This window comes from Vicugna pacos, chromosome 12 (assembly GCF_048564905.1).
Source record: "Vicugna pacos chromosome 12, VicPac4, whole genome shotgun sequence".
Classification (NCBI taxonomy): Eukaryota; Metazoa; Chordata; class Mammalia; order Artiodactyla; family Camelidae; genus Vicugna; species Vicugna pacos.
In genome coordinates this window covers 29,631,197-29,644,101 of record NC_132998.1, presented here as the reverse complement: position 1 = coordinate 29,644,101, position 12,905 = coordinate 29,631,197, and the positions used below count along the sequence as shown (strand labels likewise).

Below are 12,905 nucleotides of genomic sequence, written 5' to 3'. Positions count from 1 at the left end.
GTAGTGGTAAATAGCCTGATACTAGGCTGGGGTTATAGATCATAGAGCTCCCCACCTGCCACTTAAGGATGTCAAAGATCAAGGGCCTGTTCAACTCAAGTTCAACTCAATGCGTCCAACACCCTAAATACAGAGTATCCTGCGTGATGCTCCCAGGAGCCCTAGAAGTGGCAGAGTGGGTCTCAGCTCTATTTCACAGGTGAGGAAGGGAAGGGAATGAGGTGTCCCAGCTGGGGAGAGTCAGATGGGATTCAAACCTAGCCTGCAGTTTACAGAACAGGACTCCAAATCCTGGCTCTAAATTAATTGCTCTTTTTGACTTGCTATCATGATCCCTCAATCCAGCATAAATGGCAAGTTGACATTTAGTTACAATCATTTCCTATCCTCTTACTACCTCCTTCAACTGAGGGAACACACCTGTCAGAGAGAGAAAAGATATTCTCTCAGTCTTTGTAAATGTCATCATCTTTTTGGATTGATACAAAAAGCATATCAGAGTGACCTTTCTTTATCAAAGATTAGGAGTTTGGAGCCTTGCCTCACCGGCATGATTCATTGGGCATTCCCAGGAAAGACTCAGGGATAAGTTTACTGACCATTCTGCATGGATCCTTTATGCCAGACATACTGTGCCAATCATCTCATAGAATCCACACAACCACACTGGCACACAGACATCTTCATTTTACAGGTGGGAAAAGGGAGGCCTACAGAGCCCAGCAACTTGGCCAGTAACTACCATCCACGAATTGAACTAGAACGATGAAAACCCCCAAATCTGTGCTGCCACTCAAGTTTACCTGTCTGTCTCATATCCTAATGTTGAGAACGAGAATCCTGTTATCTGCTCACTCTATCTGAGTTGACTGTTGCAAAGCTTTAATGATACAACTGAAGGAGAAAGAATTTTGAATTTGACATGCAAATGAGGAATCCCTCTCAGAGTGAGAGCCTGCTTATAATCTTATGATCTCCCTAGGCTTACAGCCCTGTGACCTGGCAAGCAGACTGGGATGCAGAAACAGCATTTACTCAGGATTCTTCCCTTGCCAGGGAGTAGAGCTGCCTCTGATGACTGCACGGGAGCAAGCCCTATCCCAGCTTCCAACTCCGAGGTTGGCACCACCTCCGCTGTCAGCTTGGGTCTGCTTGTCTCGATGAGGCAGTCTATGAAAATAAAAGTCCCATCCCCGCTGCCAGAGGACTTCCAGCAACATCAGCACAGACAGCAAGCATCCAGGTAGACTGCAAGCAGCCCCGTGTGTTTTCACAAACATGCAGATCACGGGTCTCCAGCAGACCCAGGGCCACAAGCATCTATAGCCCGGAGGCACACGCGGGCCGAGTGAACTGCATGGAAGGTTTGGAACTGAGGACAGGACAAAGGGAAGATGATGGAAACAGAACAGATGAGCAGAGGAAAGGCAGGCACAGGTGGTGGGAATGGGGAAAGCCCCCAACCATCTGGACCCTCTTCCGCCCTAAGCAACTTCTCTCTGCAGGGTCTCAACTCTTCAGGAACCGTGACCCCTTTGAAGATCTTCTCTCTTAAAAAATACACGTGCACATGCATGCGTGCCCTTTTGCCCACAATCCCAGGAGCTCTTCCAGTTCCTCCAAGGAATCCTATCCTTCCTCCCTCACAATGGATCTGAAACTTCAGCCTTCTCATGGCACTGCCTTTCAGGGCAGCAGGGCTGAAGCAGAAAAGAGAAAAAAACTCAGCAAGCTGGGAGGAGGGAGGGGCATGTAGGAGGGAAGGAATAAACATAATGATGTTACTTTTGTTTTCTCACAATAATTTTTCCCCTTGAATCATTGCTTCAGAAATTTATCCAAGTAAAAAAGACAAAATCATCAGTGCCCCCAAGCTAGCTAGACAGTAGATAGACAAATAGATAGATGAGTAAATAAAAAAACCGTTCAAAACGCCGTGAGGGTGCTAGAAAATGAAAAACTTCTGCTCCCCACAGAAAATACCCTGTACTGGCAGTCTGGACTCTCTGTTTCCACACCCAGACCCTTATAATCAGCACAACTCAAACAAAATCTACTCAGTATCCGATTGCTCTTGGAAAATAACTCCAAACAGATACATTTCTCAAAAGGTGATGACCCTACACTTCTGTCTAGCCAGAACAGTTTGTCCGTCTTCCTCTCCTGGCTGCAACTTGTCTCCGTGCAGGAATTTTCCACCCCCACCCCCGACCCCCGCTAAATGTAATGTCATGCAGGAGACTCAAAGGGAAAGGTAAAAGGATTAGTAGATTGATCGATGGATGATATTAATGCTCTTTCATGTTGGGCTGAAGAAGGATTTGAGGTCATCAGGAGAGAGGGCAGGAGGAGAAAAGAACTCAAGTATTCAAAAGACTCTCTGGATTAAAATCCTATTAAACTCACATCAGCTTCTCCAGGAGGTGTTTTAGGAGGTTGCGGTTTCTTTAACATGTCACCGTAATTGACCTTCCCCTAAGCCGTTTTGGGTGGGGAACTTTAGCGATTAAGAAACTGGAAAATTTTCATTTTCTAGCACCCTCATGGCCTTTTGAACGGTTTAAAAACTAGTGGGGAAAGTGGGTTAGCCTAATTGATTTGAGGGGTTCAGAACTCCCACTTCAACCTGCTGTCAGGCTCACCCAAGATCTGAGCCCCTCAGGAGAAAGGGCATTTTGTTGAGGGAAAGAATCCAAAGGTTCAGATCTACAACAGTGCATTTCTTCTCCTAACTATTCTCCCATGGATTTCTACAGAACGAACAATTTGACAAAAGGGATGGTTTTTGGCCTAAGATGTTCTGTTTCTGGGTCCAGACTCCAGTTCACAAAAACGACCCCAGAAACCCAAAGAGCCCATCTGTCTCAGCAGGTGCAAGACTGTGTTGTTTCAGCATCACTGTGTCCAGAGCAGCCATTCTGTTCCGTGGATGTGAAGGTCAGGAAAGCGTGTCAGGGATGGGAAGCCAGGAGGGGTGGGGTGAGCAATCATCCAAAGAAATGAGAGTCCCAAAACACGTGTTGTTTTAAAGGCTTAGTCTGAGCGTTTTTACCTCCACTGGGTCAAATGTCAACCTATCTGTAAATATCAACGCCTTGCCATTCTGAGCCCCTTTTCTGCCTCTGATGAACCCCATGCTGATTATGAGGTACCCTTGTGTGGGGATGGTGGCTTCTTCACTTTCACACTTGCTGGGTCTTCAGAGTTAAAAGGTAGACAAGAGGCCACTTTCCACCAGCCGCATCTCCATTACAGCACCTGCCCCCCCTCTGTGCCCCTCCTCTGCCCCCTTCCGGCTGGGCTGTCTCCATGCCCTTGTCAGCTGTGAGCTCCTTAAGAACAGCAGTGCTGACGTCTTTCCCTCTAGCTCCAAGCATGTGCCTGGCACAGAGCAGCACTCGACACCTGCTTGCCCACAACTGCACAGAATTCACTCTGTGCCTTAAGGCAAGTCATGGCCTCCATTTTTTTCCCCAATGAAAAATGAAGGGGTCTGTTGGGCTACGTGACCTCTGAGGTCTTTTTCCGGTTCTCAGAATCTCTGAAGAAGTGGCTGTGTGCAGGCTGGCTTTTCTCGGCTCCTGTTTGTCATTAGAGTGATGATGATGGTGAGAACAGAGAACATGGAGTAGACCCTTAAACGTGCTCTGTGCTGTTGGCGATGCTACTTCAGTAATCCTGTGAGGCAGAGATTTTATTCCCCATGACACAGTGGGAGATTGTGAAGGTTAGTAATTTACCCAAAGTCACACCAAGTGTGCATCCTGGTTCCGGAGTCTGGGCTCCTAACTCTTCTTCCACATCCTCTTTCTGAGCTTCCAGTTCAGGCTGCCAGCCTTTCAGCTGATCACTATATATCATCCCTCCTCCTCAAGGGGCCTGGCTGCCTGTCAATTGCTTTGATTTCCTACCCCAGGGCTGCAGCTGGCCAGACTCCACCTGCTTTGAGCAGAGACAGAGCTTGCCCGGCTCCAGCAGGCCCTTCGCCCTGAGGGCCTATGGCTCCTGGTGGGAGCAGGTGGCCGGAAAAGCAAGAGAAGGCGGTCATCAGGGAAGCAGCTTACTCGGGAGGTGGAACAGGAAGGAAGGCAGAGAGGGCTCATGTGAGATGGATTCCGAGTGCCCCACCGTCCCACCCAGTGACCTGAGCCTATGTCTGCCCTTGGGAAGGGCAGAGCCCTGGCTAGGAAGGCCTTGGAGGTGTCTTTTAGTAAGTGCTTCGAAGGCCTGTGCATGGGTCTTGTCTCATTTTAAAGCATCTCTGCCTACTAACATTGCTATTTTCTGCTACAGAGCCTGAAATCCTCTTTTTCTGGCAAAAAGGAAAAAGAAACTTTTGATTTTACAATAGAAAAAAATGTCTGATTATTTAGGGAAAAAATAGTTCATCTCAGCAATAACACTTCAAAGTATTTACCCAAATGAGTTGAAAACTTATGTCCACACAAAAACCTGCACATGAATGTTTAACAATTTTAGTTTCAAATTCCCCAAATTTAGAAGTAACCAAGATGTCCTTGGTCGTAGGTGAATGGGTAAACAAAATGTGGTACATCTCTACAGTGGAACATTTTTCAGTGATTTTAAAAAATGAGCTATTGAGTTATAAAAAGGCATACAGGGACCCTTGCTAAGTGAAAAAAAATTGTCTCAAAAGATGACGTATTCTGTGATTCCAACTGTGTCACATTCTGGAAAAGTCAAAATCGTGGACACGGTAAAAAGATGAGTGGTTGCCAGGGTAGGGAGTAAGGAGGGAGGGATGAACAGGTGGAGCAGTGAAACCATCCTGCGTGAGATGTAACATTATGCGTTTGTCAAAACCAACAGAACTAGACAATGCCAAGCATGATCCCTAATGCAAACTATGGACTTAGTTAATAATAATATAGTTAATGACCACCACATACAGTCATTTACCCAGCTGGGTATTGTTCTAAGCACCAACTATGCAAGATCTCATTTAATCCTCCTAAAAGCCTTATGAAAAACAGAGGGTATGGCCATTAAAGAGACCTGTCGGGGGTCTCAAAGCTAACAAGTGGAAGGAGGAGGATTTGAACTGAGTCTGTCCAACCCCAAGCCCATACTTGTAATTCCTACACTCCACTGCTCTCCGGGGCACATTAACGAGCAGCAATTTTAGTGCGTAGGTAAGGGGGCAGAACGAGTCTTGACGACTGCTCTGTTTAGTCATTTAGTCACAAGTATTTGCTGAGTGCTGTGTATTAAGCTAAACTCTGAGGATATTAACACAGGTAAGAGGCTCTCCCTGCCCGCAAGGCGCTCGTAATCTAGTTGAAGAGACAGAGAGAAGAGATGAGCAATGACTATGAAAGTCATAGGAACAAGGAGCCCGGGAGTCTCCAGCTCTAGAATCGGCATGTTGTGAGGACGTGGAGGGAGCCCCTTGCTGAAATGGAGAGAGCTGAAGACTTTTTCTTTAAATTGTATTTACATCGGAAGCACCCTGGCACCCTAATCGTATTACCTCCAGAGATTGGGAAATTGAGAGTGTAATAATCCAAGAATGAAAAATGTATAAAAACTGTAGCAACAGATAACAACTAATACAAGAAAGAGCTATCCTGAGGAAGGGGGGAAAGAACTAACATTTATTAAATGTCTAAATATGCAAGGCACTCTTCTAGGTCCCTGACCTACAACCTTTTGCTTAATCCCCCAAATGGTCTTCCAGGGTAGATGTTGTTCTTGCAATTAGTTTATGAAGAAAATGCACAGCCATTTGTGTTGCACAACTCCTTCGTCTCTTACCCGTGTCTTTCTTCTTATCCCGGGAAAGCTCATGCACCGTGGCGCCGATGTCGTGCCTCAGGATCTTGATGATGTTGGCCAGAGCTGGCACGCTGCGCTTGTCCAGATAGGTGAAAAATTCATACTCATCTTTCTTTAAACGTGAAGGTCTCGATTCAATGTGGGTCAGGTTTATATCATTCTCCTGGAAAAGAAAAGTGGCGGGTAGGAAGGCACCAGTCACTGGCATTGACACAGACCAAGCACATAAAACCAGAGCAAAACATACAACACAGCAAAATGCAGAGTGATGAGGAACAGGATTTCCTTATATATAAATATATACACTTTCATGTATACTTTCATGAAATGTACTTTCATGTTTCTAACCATCAGTTTCTCCATCTCGGTGAAACTGTAAGTAATTCGGTGGTACTAGTGGTACCTGCCTCATAAGTTTGTTGGATATGTTGGATAAAATGATACATACACACTGCCAGGTAAATGCTCAGTTAAAATACATAGTAAATGCTCAGTTAAAATTACCCAGTATAGTTACCATTCATATTTTTATATAATTACTTTTCATCCAAGTTAGGCATCAAATATATATGTAGCACCTACCAGGTACTGAGCACTCTTCTAAGTGGCTGGACTACATCAGTGAACAAAACAGACCAAGATATTTTCCTCTATTAAGTGTACATTCAAGATGTGGGGAGACAAATAATAAACATTAAAGAGAACTGATTTATGCATTATTTTATGCAGATGACTAGATAAAAACATTGTGGTACATTTACACAATGGAATACTACTCAGCCATAAAAAGAATAAAATAATGCCATTTACAGCAACATGAATGGACCTGGAAATTGTCATACTAAATGAAGTAAGCCAGAAAGAGTAAGAAAAATACCATATGATATCACTTACATGTTATCTAAAAAAAGCAAATGAACTTATTTACATGTATGTATATGTATGACTGAAACATTATGCTGTACACCAGAAATTGACACAACATTGTAAACCGACTACACTTCAATTTAAAAAAAAAGTGGCTGGAGAGAGAGGGCCATTTTCCCTAATGTCAGAGTTTTGGTCTTCTTACCACACAGCCTTTCCTGCCAGGGATACAGTGAGCATTCTGCAAATATCAGCGTTTACCATTATTACTATTATGCCAAACATAAAAAATGAAAACCTCTGCATAGAGTAAACACAAGAATATGCAGCCCCACACAGACACCCTTCCTGCTCTTTCTTCCTCATCATTCCCAAGAGCACAGGATGGAGCCCTTTTTTGTGGGGACCAGCTGCAGACAACACATTCCTGACCAGGTAACCCAGTGCGGACCCCTCCCCACCCCCATACAAAGAGTACGTGGAGGAGGGAAGGCCAGAGAGACAGGGGTTCCTCTGAAGCTTTCTACACAGACCGAGATGACTTCCTAAACGATGCAAAGAGCAATGTCATCCTTCTTGGCTCTGGATGAAAGAAAATGGTTACACGCCACTGGCTATTTACCTAAGCTGAAACTTCAAAAGAAGAGACAACCAATCCCTGCCCTGTAGAGAGCAGAGAACACAGCCAAGCCGGGAACCAGCAGCGGACACACCTCCGGGGTGCTTACTTGCCAAAGAGCACAGGAGGGCAGGAGGGCGGTGGTGAAGGGAGGTGGGAAGGGGTGTAGGCTGGGGAAAAGGCTGGAAAGCCGACTATAGGCTGTTAGTGTTCCCCACCCACACCCCGTCCCTCGCACCAGCACTTCCAGAGAGAAGCCATAAAACAGTGTGTGCCCCCGACTCAGGTTTTTGTAAATCTGGAGCCCTAACTTATGGGAAGCATTTTTACCAAAGTTTGTAAACTAACTACATTCCTCTAAGAGGGGACTGGTTAGGTGCACTGCAGTGTAATCACATGGTGGGGATTATGCAACCACTAAAAAGCAGGTAACAACAACACGCTTAAAATGAAGTGCCAGGAAGCCCTCCGAGATGTGGTGTAGGAGTGGTGGTCTCCAGACGATGAGTGATTTGATCTGTTTTCTTTCTTTTAATCATAGTTCAACTTTTCTAAAAACATTTATTACTTTTACAATGAAAATTTAACATTCTCTCTTGAATGGTTATAATGACAGCCACTTGGGAAAATACTTATGATGGATATAGGTATGGGATAATTAAAGTATCTTTTAAAAAATTATGCCCAGGCCAAGAAAAAAAAAAGACTAGAATGAAATGCATCACAGTGAGTTATGACAAGATTATGTGTGACTTGTATTTATTTGCCAAAAGTCTTATATTACCCATATAATGAAAAGAAAAATACACCTTTTTAAATATGAGTGAAGTTTCTGACTAAGAACACCCAACCATATCCTTTAAGCTCTCTTTCCCATTTGAATCAATTTGTGAATAATTAACTCTCTAACTTGGCATGCAGTTTCCTAAGTGGAATTTTTCCAGCTCATTAGTGTGGATCCTTAGATAACAATAACTTTGGTTGCAAAGAGATCCTTTAGAAATAAACCTCCAAACCTGATTATGATTATCGTTACCTTTTTTGTAAGTGAATTTTTATCTTTAAACAAGGGTTCTCTGCAGTTTACACACGGATCCATACACACTCACCGCATCTTTGGGTGAGAAGTACAGAAAACTTTCTGTTACTCCACGTGGACATCTTGGCAGAGGCAAGAAAGGTTTAGAGCTAAACATTTCAAAGACAATTTCATGATTTGTCCAGTAGTTAATTTCTGCATAAAAGATGGCAGAGTCACAATGTGAGTACTCAGGACTCTTGAATGGAGAGTGTGGGGACCAGAGACAAGCAAAGTGAAATGAACAGTTTATTTTAATAAGGATTCATCAGAACCCCCTTTCTGCTCCCTTCTATGAGGAAAATCTTCCTAAAGGGGGATGCATCACAAGTGGATAAAATTATAGATACACAGAATGAGTGCAATGAATAGTGAAAAAATGGATTTGTGTGTCTGGAACTTCCCTTGACTTCCAGCTTAGGGCCCCTTCCTCTCCTCTGCCATCTCATTCCTGGAGGAAAAGAAGCATGACATCTGAAACGAGTGTGGGCTTCAGAACTAAACTGAGTTTAAATTCTGCTCTGCGACTCACTACATTTGGACACAATAGTTGGCCATTCTGAATTCTGCTTGTCTGTGTTTAAAATAAAAATAGTATTACCTAGTAGCTTAATGAAAATTGAAAAAAGAGGAAAAGCGCCTAGTACAACTGTGGCTTCATTCATAGATATTCAGTAAGGACCCGTTATACACTACCTATCTCAGCTTCGTATCAGTACACATTTTCCCAGGAATTGAAACACATTAAGTTTATGAGTCATTTTGTCAGTTGACATTTGCTTTTACCTTAAACTTTCATCAGCCTTTTTTTCTTTTTTTTCCCAGAGAGCACGTTTTTAAAAAGGAGACGGAAATGCTGAGCATACTTTCAGATGAGACTAGCCTGGAAAGGGAGAGCTTCTCGGAGCCCCATGTGCTGTTGCCTTGGAGGAAGTTCATGCCCTGGCCTGTTCCAGAGCTTTCTGGGGCAACATCAAAGACATTCACAAAGAAGATCCCACATCCTTGGTCTCAAGTTATCGGAGAGGAGCCTTTCAATAACTCATCTAATCCACCGTCCTTGTGCCAAACACTGTCCTAGGTGCTGGGCTGCAACAACGAACAGAGCTGGAAAAAAACCCGTCCTCTTGGAGATTACATTCTCGAAGGAGGAGACAAACAATATAATAGGTAAGTAGAATATAGTCTTCAGATGGAATGGAGAAAAATAAGCAGGAAAGTAAGACCAGCTCTTCCAGGGGTTCAATACAGGTGCTTTTTTAAACAGTGGGGTCAGGAAGTCCTCAAAAAGTAAACAGGCAACACGTAAGCAGAGACCTGAAGTCCGTGAGGAAGCAAGTCATGAGGGAACAGCAAGTGCAAGGCTCCTGGGGCCAGATATTGCACAACATGACCGGGGACCGTCAGTGAGGCTGGTGTGATGGGTGGGGGCTGGGGGAGGGGCAGCAATAGGACAGGAGGCACAGAAGTAACCAAGAATGACCTAGAGACCATTATCTCAACTTTGGTTTTCACTTGGGGTGATGCTGAAGAGCTATGAGCAGTAATAGGACAGAAAGAAACGTCCTTTGACTCATATTTTAAAAGAAGCACTCTGGCAGCTCTTTTAAGAATAGACTAGGGGGCAAAGGCAGACACAGTCTGGGGACTGCCACAGAACTGGGGGTGAGAAATGATGGTGACAATGACAGAGAAGTCTCACGGAGGTACAGGCAGGGTTTCCCATGTATCTTACTGATCTCTTGTGAGTGGGCTGGCAACAACCCTGGCTGACCAAGAGTCTGGAAACTAAACCTGCTGGGCTTAACAAGAAACCAAAAACATTCTGAAGTCTGAGCAGCACAGCCAAACTCTAGAGGGAGCTCAGTATTATCCCCCACTCCTCTCTGGAGGGGAGTTCTTGGGCAGGGTCAGGCTAGACTTTCAGTAGGATTCGCCCCCCGGGAGACCATCTTCTGGGATCGCACTCGTGCTTCCTCTAGCAGTGTCTTTGCTGTAACCTCTTGGCCTTTTCTTTCCTCATTCTTCTCCCTCGTTGTTAGATTGTTTCTTCCCCATTCTCCTTTCTGTGTGTTTGGGAATGTACCCAACTCAGAGGAGACCCCTTCCTGGGGAGAGCTGAGGTAGCGGCTCAATCCAAGGTTTTTTCAAGGCTTTAGAGAAAAGAGCTTTCTTGTTCCAGGTTCCCCTTTCTACATCTTTTCTTGCCACCAAAGATAAGATCAAAAAGGCCCAGTGGCCTGTTTCAGTCCAAGCTACCAATGAGCATGCACAAGTCATATGCCACCAGTGGACCATAGCACTCTGTCTACACTTTCCCAACTTCATGATGGACATTAAAAAGGAAGCACTGTGTTGCTGTTTCTCAAATATGCCCAGCTCTGAATAGGCTGGCAGCCTAAAAACAGTGCCAGTTTTCCATGTGAGTTTCTTCTATTCAATAACTAGATTATGAAACCTACACAAAATGTTTAGTGCAGCACCATTTGCATGGACAAACAATGGAAGCAACCTAAATATCCACCAACTAGAGATAAAGTATCATCAAGAGGGAAGCTAGAGGGAAATGTATAAGCAAGAGTATATGCACAAATCTGAAAACAAAGTTCACCACCTTCTCTCCAAAAAGAAAACTGCAGACAGACAGCTACGATATGATTCCAATTTTATGAAAAGTAAAAGCTTGCAAAACCATGCCATATATCCTAATGGATATCTATGTATAACAGAGTCTTAAAAGATGCAAAGGAATAGTATAAATTAAATTCAGATTAATAGTTACCTCTGAGGAGGGAGATGCATATTGGGAAGGGATACCCAGGGACTGGAGTCATTTCTATGATTTATTTCTTAAGCAGGGAATGAGTTACATGGACATTCTTTATATCACTATCTATATTAGGGGGTTTAAATAAGATGAAAAAGTCATGTGGGTTGTAACAACTTTCCTCTGCCCCAGTGGAACTCAATGCTCTTCTTATTTTGATTAAAGATGCAATGTTCCCTGTAAACATTTTACTGCCATGACTGCTCTGGACGGAAGGCCAAAGGGGCAAAAGCAACCCTTGTGATGCCCTCTTGATCTTGTCCTGCTCACCAGGCCCAGGGGTCACAGGCAGAACTTTAAAGTCCAAACTTGAAGTAATAAACATCTTATATGTGCCCGAATGTTCCCGTCTGCAACCCCGCCTCTGTCCCCAGAAACGCTGAGGTAGGTAGATGGTAAAGGATTTGGGGATTCCGTGACCTGACTGCTTGTTTATGCTCTCACCTCAAGTCATTTGTTTCTTATTCTGGAATTTCCTTCCCCCTTTCTCTCACCCGGCCAACCCTTTAGATTTCAGCTTAAACATGGTGTCTGCAAGAAACTTCCCCTGGCCACCTTTGCCCCAAGCCTGGGTTAAGAATGCTCGTGGCACCTTGAACTCCTCCCAGTTCTCTAGGGGCGGAGAGTAAACTGCCCGGTTCCCCCAGTCTCCTCAGCACCTGTACAGGCTCTGACAACAGCTGATGCATAAAGGACGTTAACTGAATGTGTCACTGAGAAAGTATGAGCTCACTGCCTATCTGATGAGGGGAAGGCGGGGGTCATCTGGGCAGAGGTCAGACATAGGAAGCGAATGTTACAAAGATAGTCTGTATTTGTCACATCTGGGCTATAAACAATAGGCTATATAGATTTGTTTCCAAAAGACCAGTCTCCTGTGGAAATGAGCTCAGAAGCAACGTTTAACTCTAAGTGTCTAGCCTGGAGCAGCTTGCTTAGTCTCAACCTATGCGTCTCCATAAATTAAATGACGATAACTGAGCATACCCAGGTACTTCAGAGCTCTGTCTATCTGCCTGTTTGCTGTTCCCCTCCCTGGGGAATGCGAAGTGAAATGATTAGTGGAGTGCTGGCAGAGGAAGGGAAACCTCTTCTTTACAACTTCCTCCAGGAACTTGCTGCTAATTTTATGGCCCATTACTAAGCCACTTACAGTAAAGACTCTCAGGAGACTACTTTCCTAAGAAGGCATGGGACGTGAGCTAGTGGAGGCTAAAAACACAGAGAGCTATGGAGAATCGAGAGAACCTTCTACTGAGGACACTGGGGCGTTTGCGGGTTAGCAAGTAGAGGTTTTGGTATATTCTGAATAGTCTGGCTCCAGCTCAATAAAACATCTGCTTCATTACACCTACCAACCAACCAATATGTGTAAACCCCATATCTCTGTATCTCTATTATAAAAATCAAGCTGCTTGTGTTGCGTTCTGATGTTGTTACTAGTGGAAGTCTGAGACCACAAACTCACTGGCAGGCAACGTCATCCCTTAACGGGATGATGACTGGTGTTAACCATCTGAGGAAGAGACAGCCGTGCTCGTTAAGCATAGAGGTGACTGTCATAGTACTTAGCAAGGGACTCACAGGGAGCAGGTGATTCTCCCGTGTGGACTGTTTCTCCCTCCATTGCCAACACTGGAGGAGCTAGAATAGATTTTTATCTTTTGTCTTTATCAAGGAAAGGTAAGTTTATTTAAACCATAATTTTCACTTTGATT

At 44.3% G+C, this 12,905-nt stretch overlaps 1 protein-coding gene across 25 annotated transcripts in view; it reads right to left on the bottom strand.

Annotated features, from left to right (window-relative positions):
* PAH (phenylalanine hydroxylase) overlaps nt 1-12,905 on the bottom strand; it is a 361,485-nt gene that overhangs the window by 39,749 nt on the left and 308,831 nt on the right. For all 25 annotated transcript variants that reach the window (XM_072973153.1, XM_006205894.4, XM_072973150.1 and 22 more), the window contains one exon: nt 5,776-5,959. In XM_072973153.1, coding sequence (XP_072829254.1) covers nt 5,776-5,959 — 184 coding nt within the window. The remainder of the gene's footprint in view (nt 1-5,775; nt 5,960-12,905) is intronic.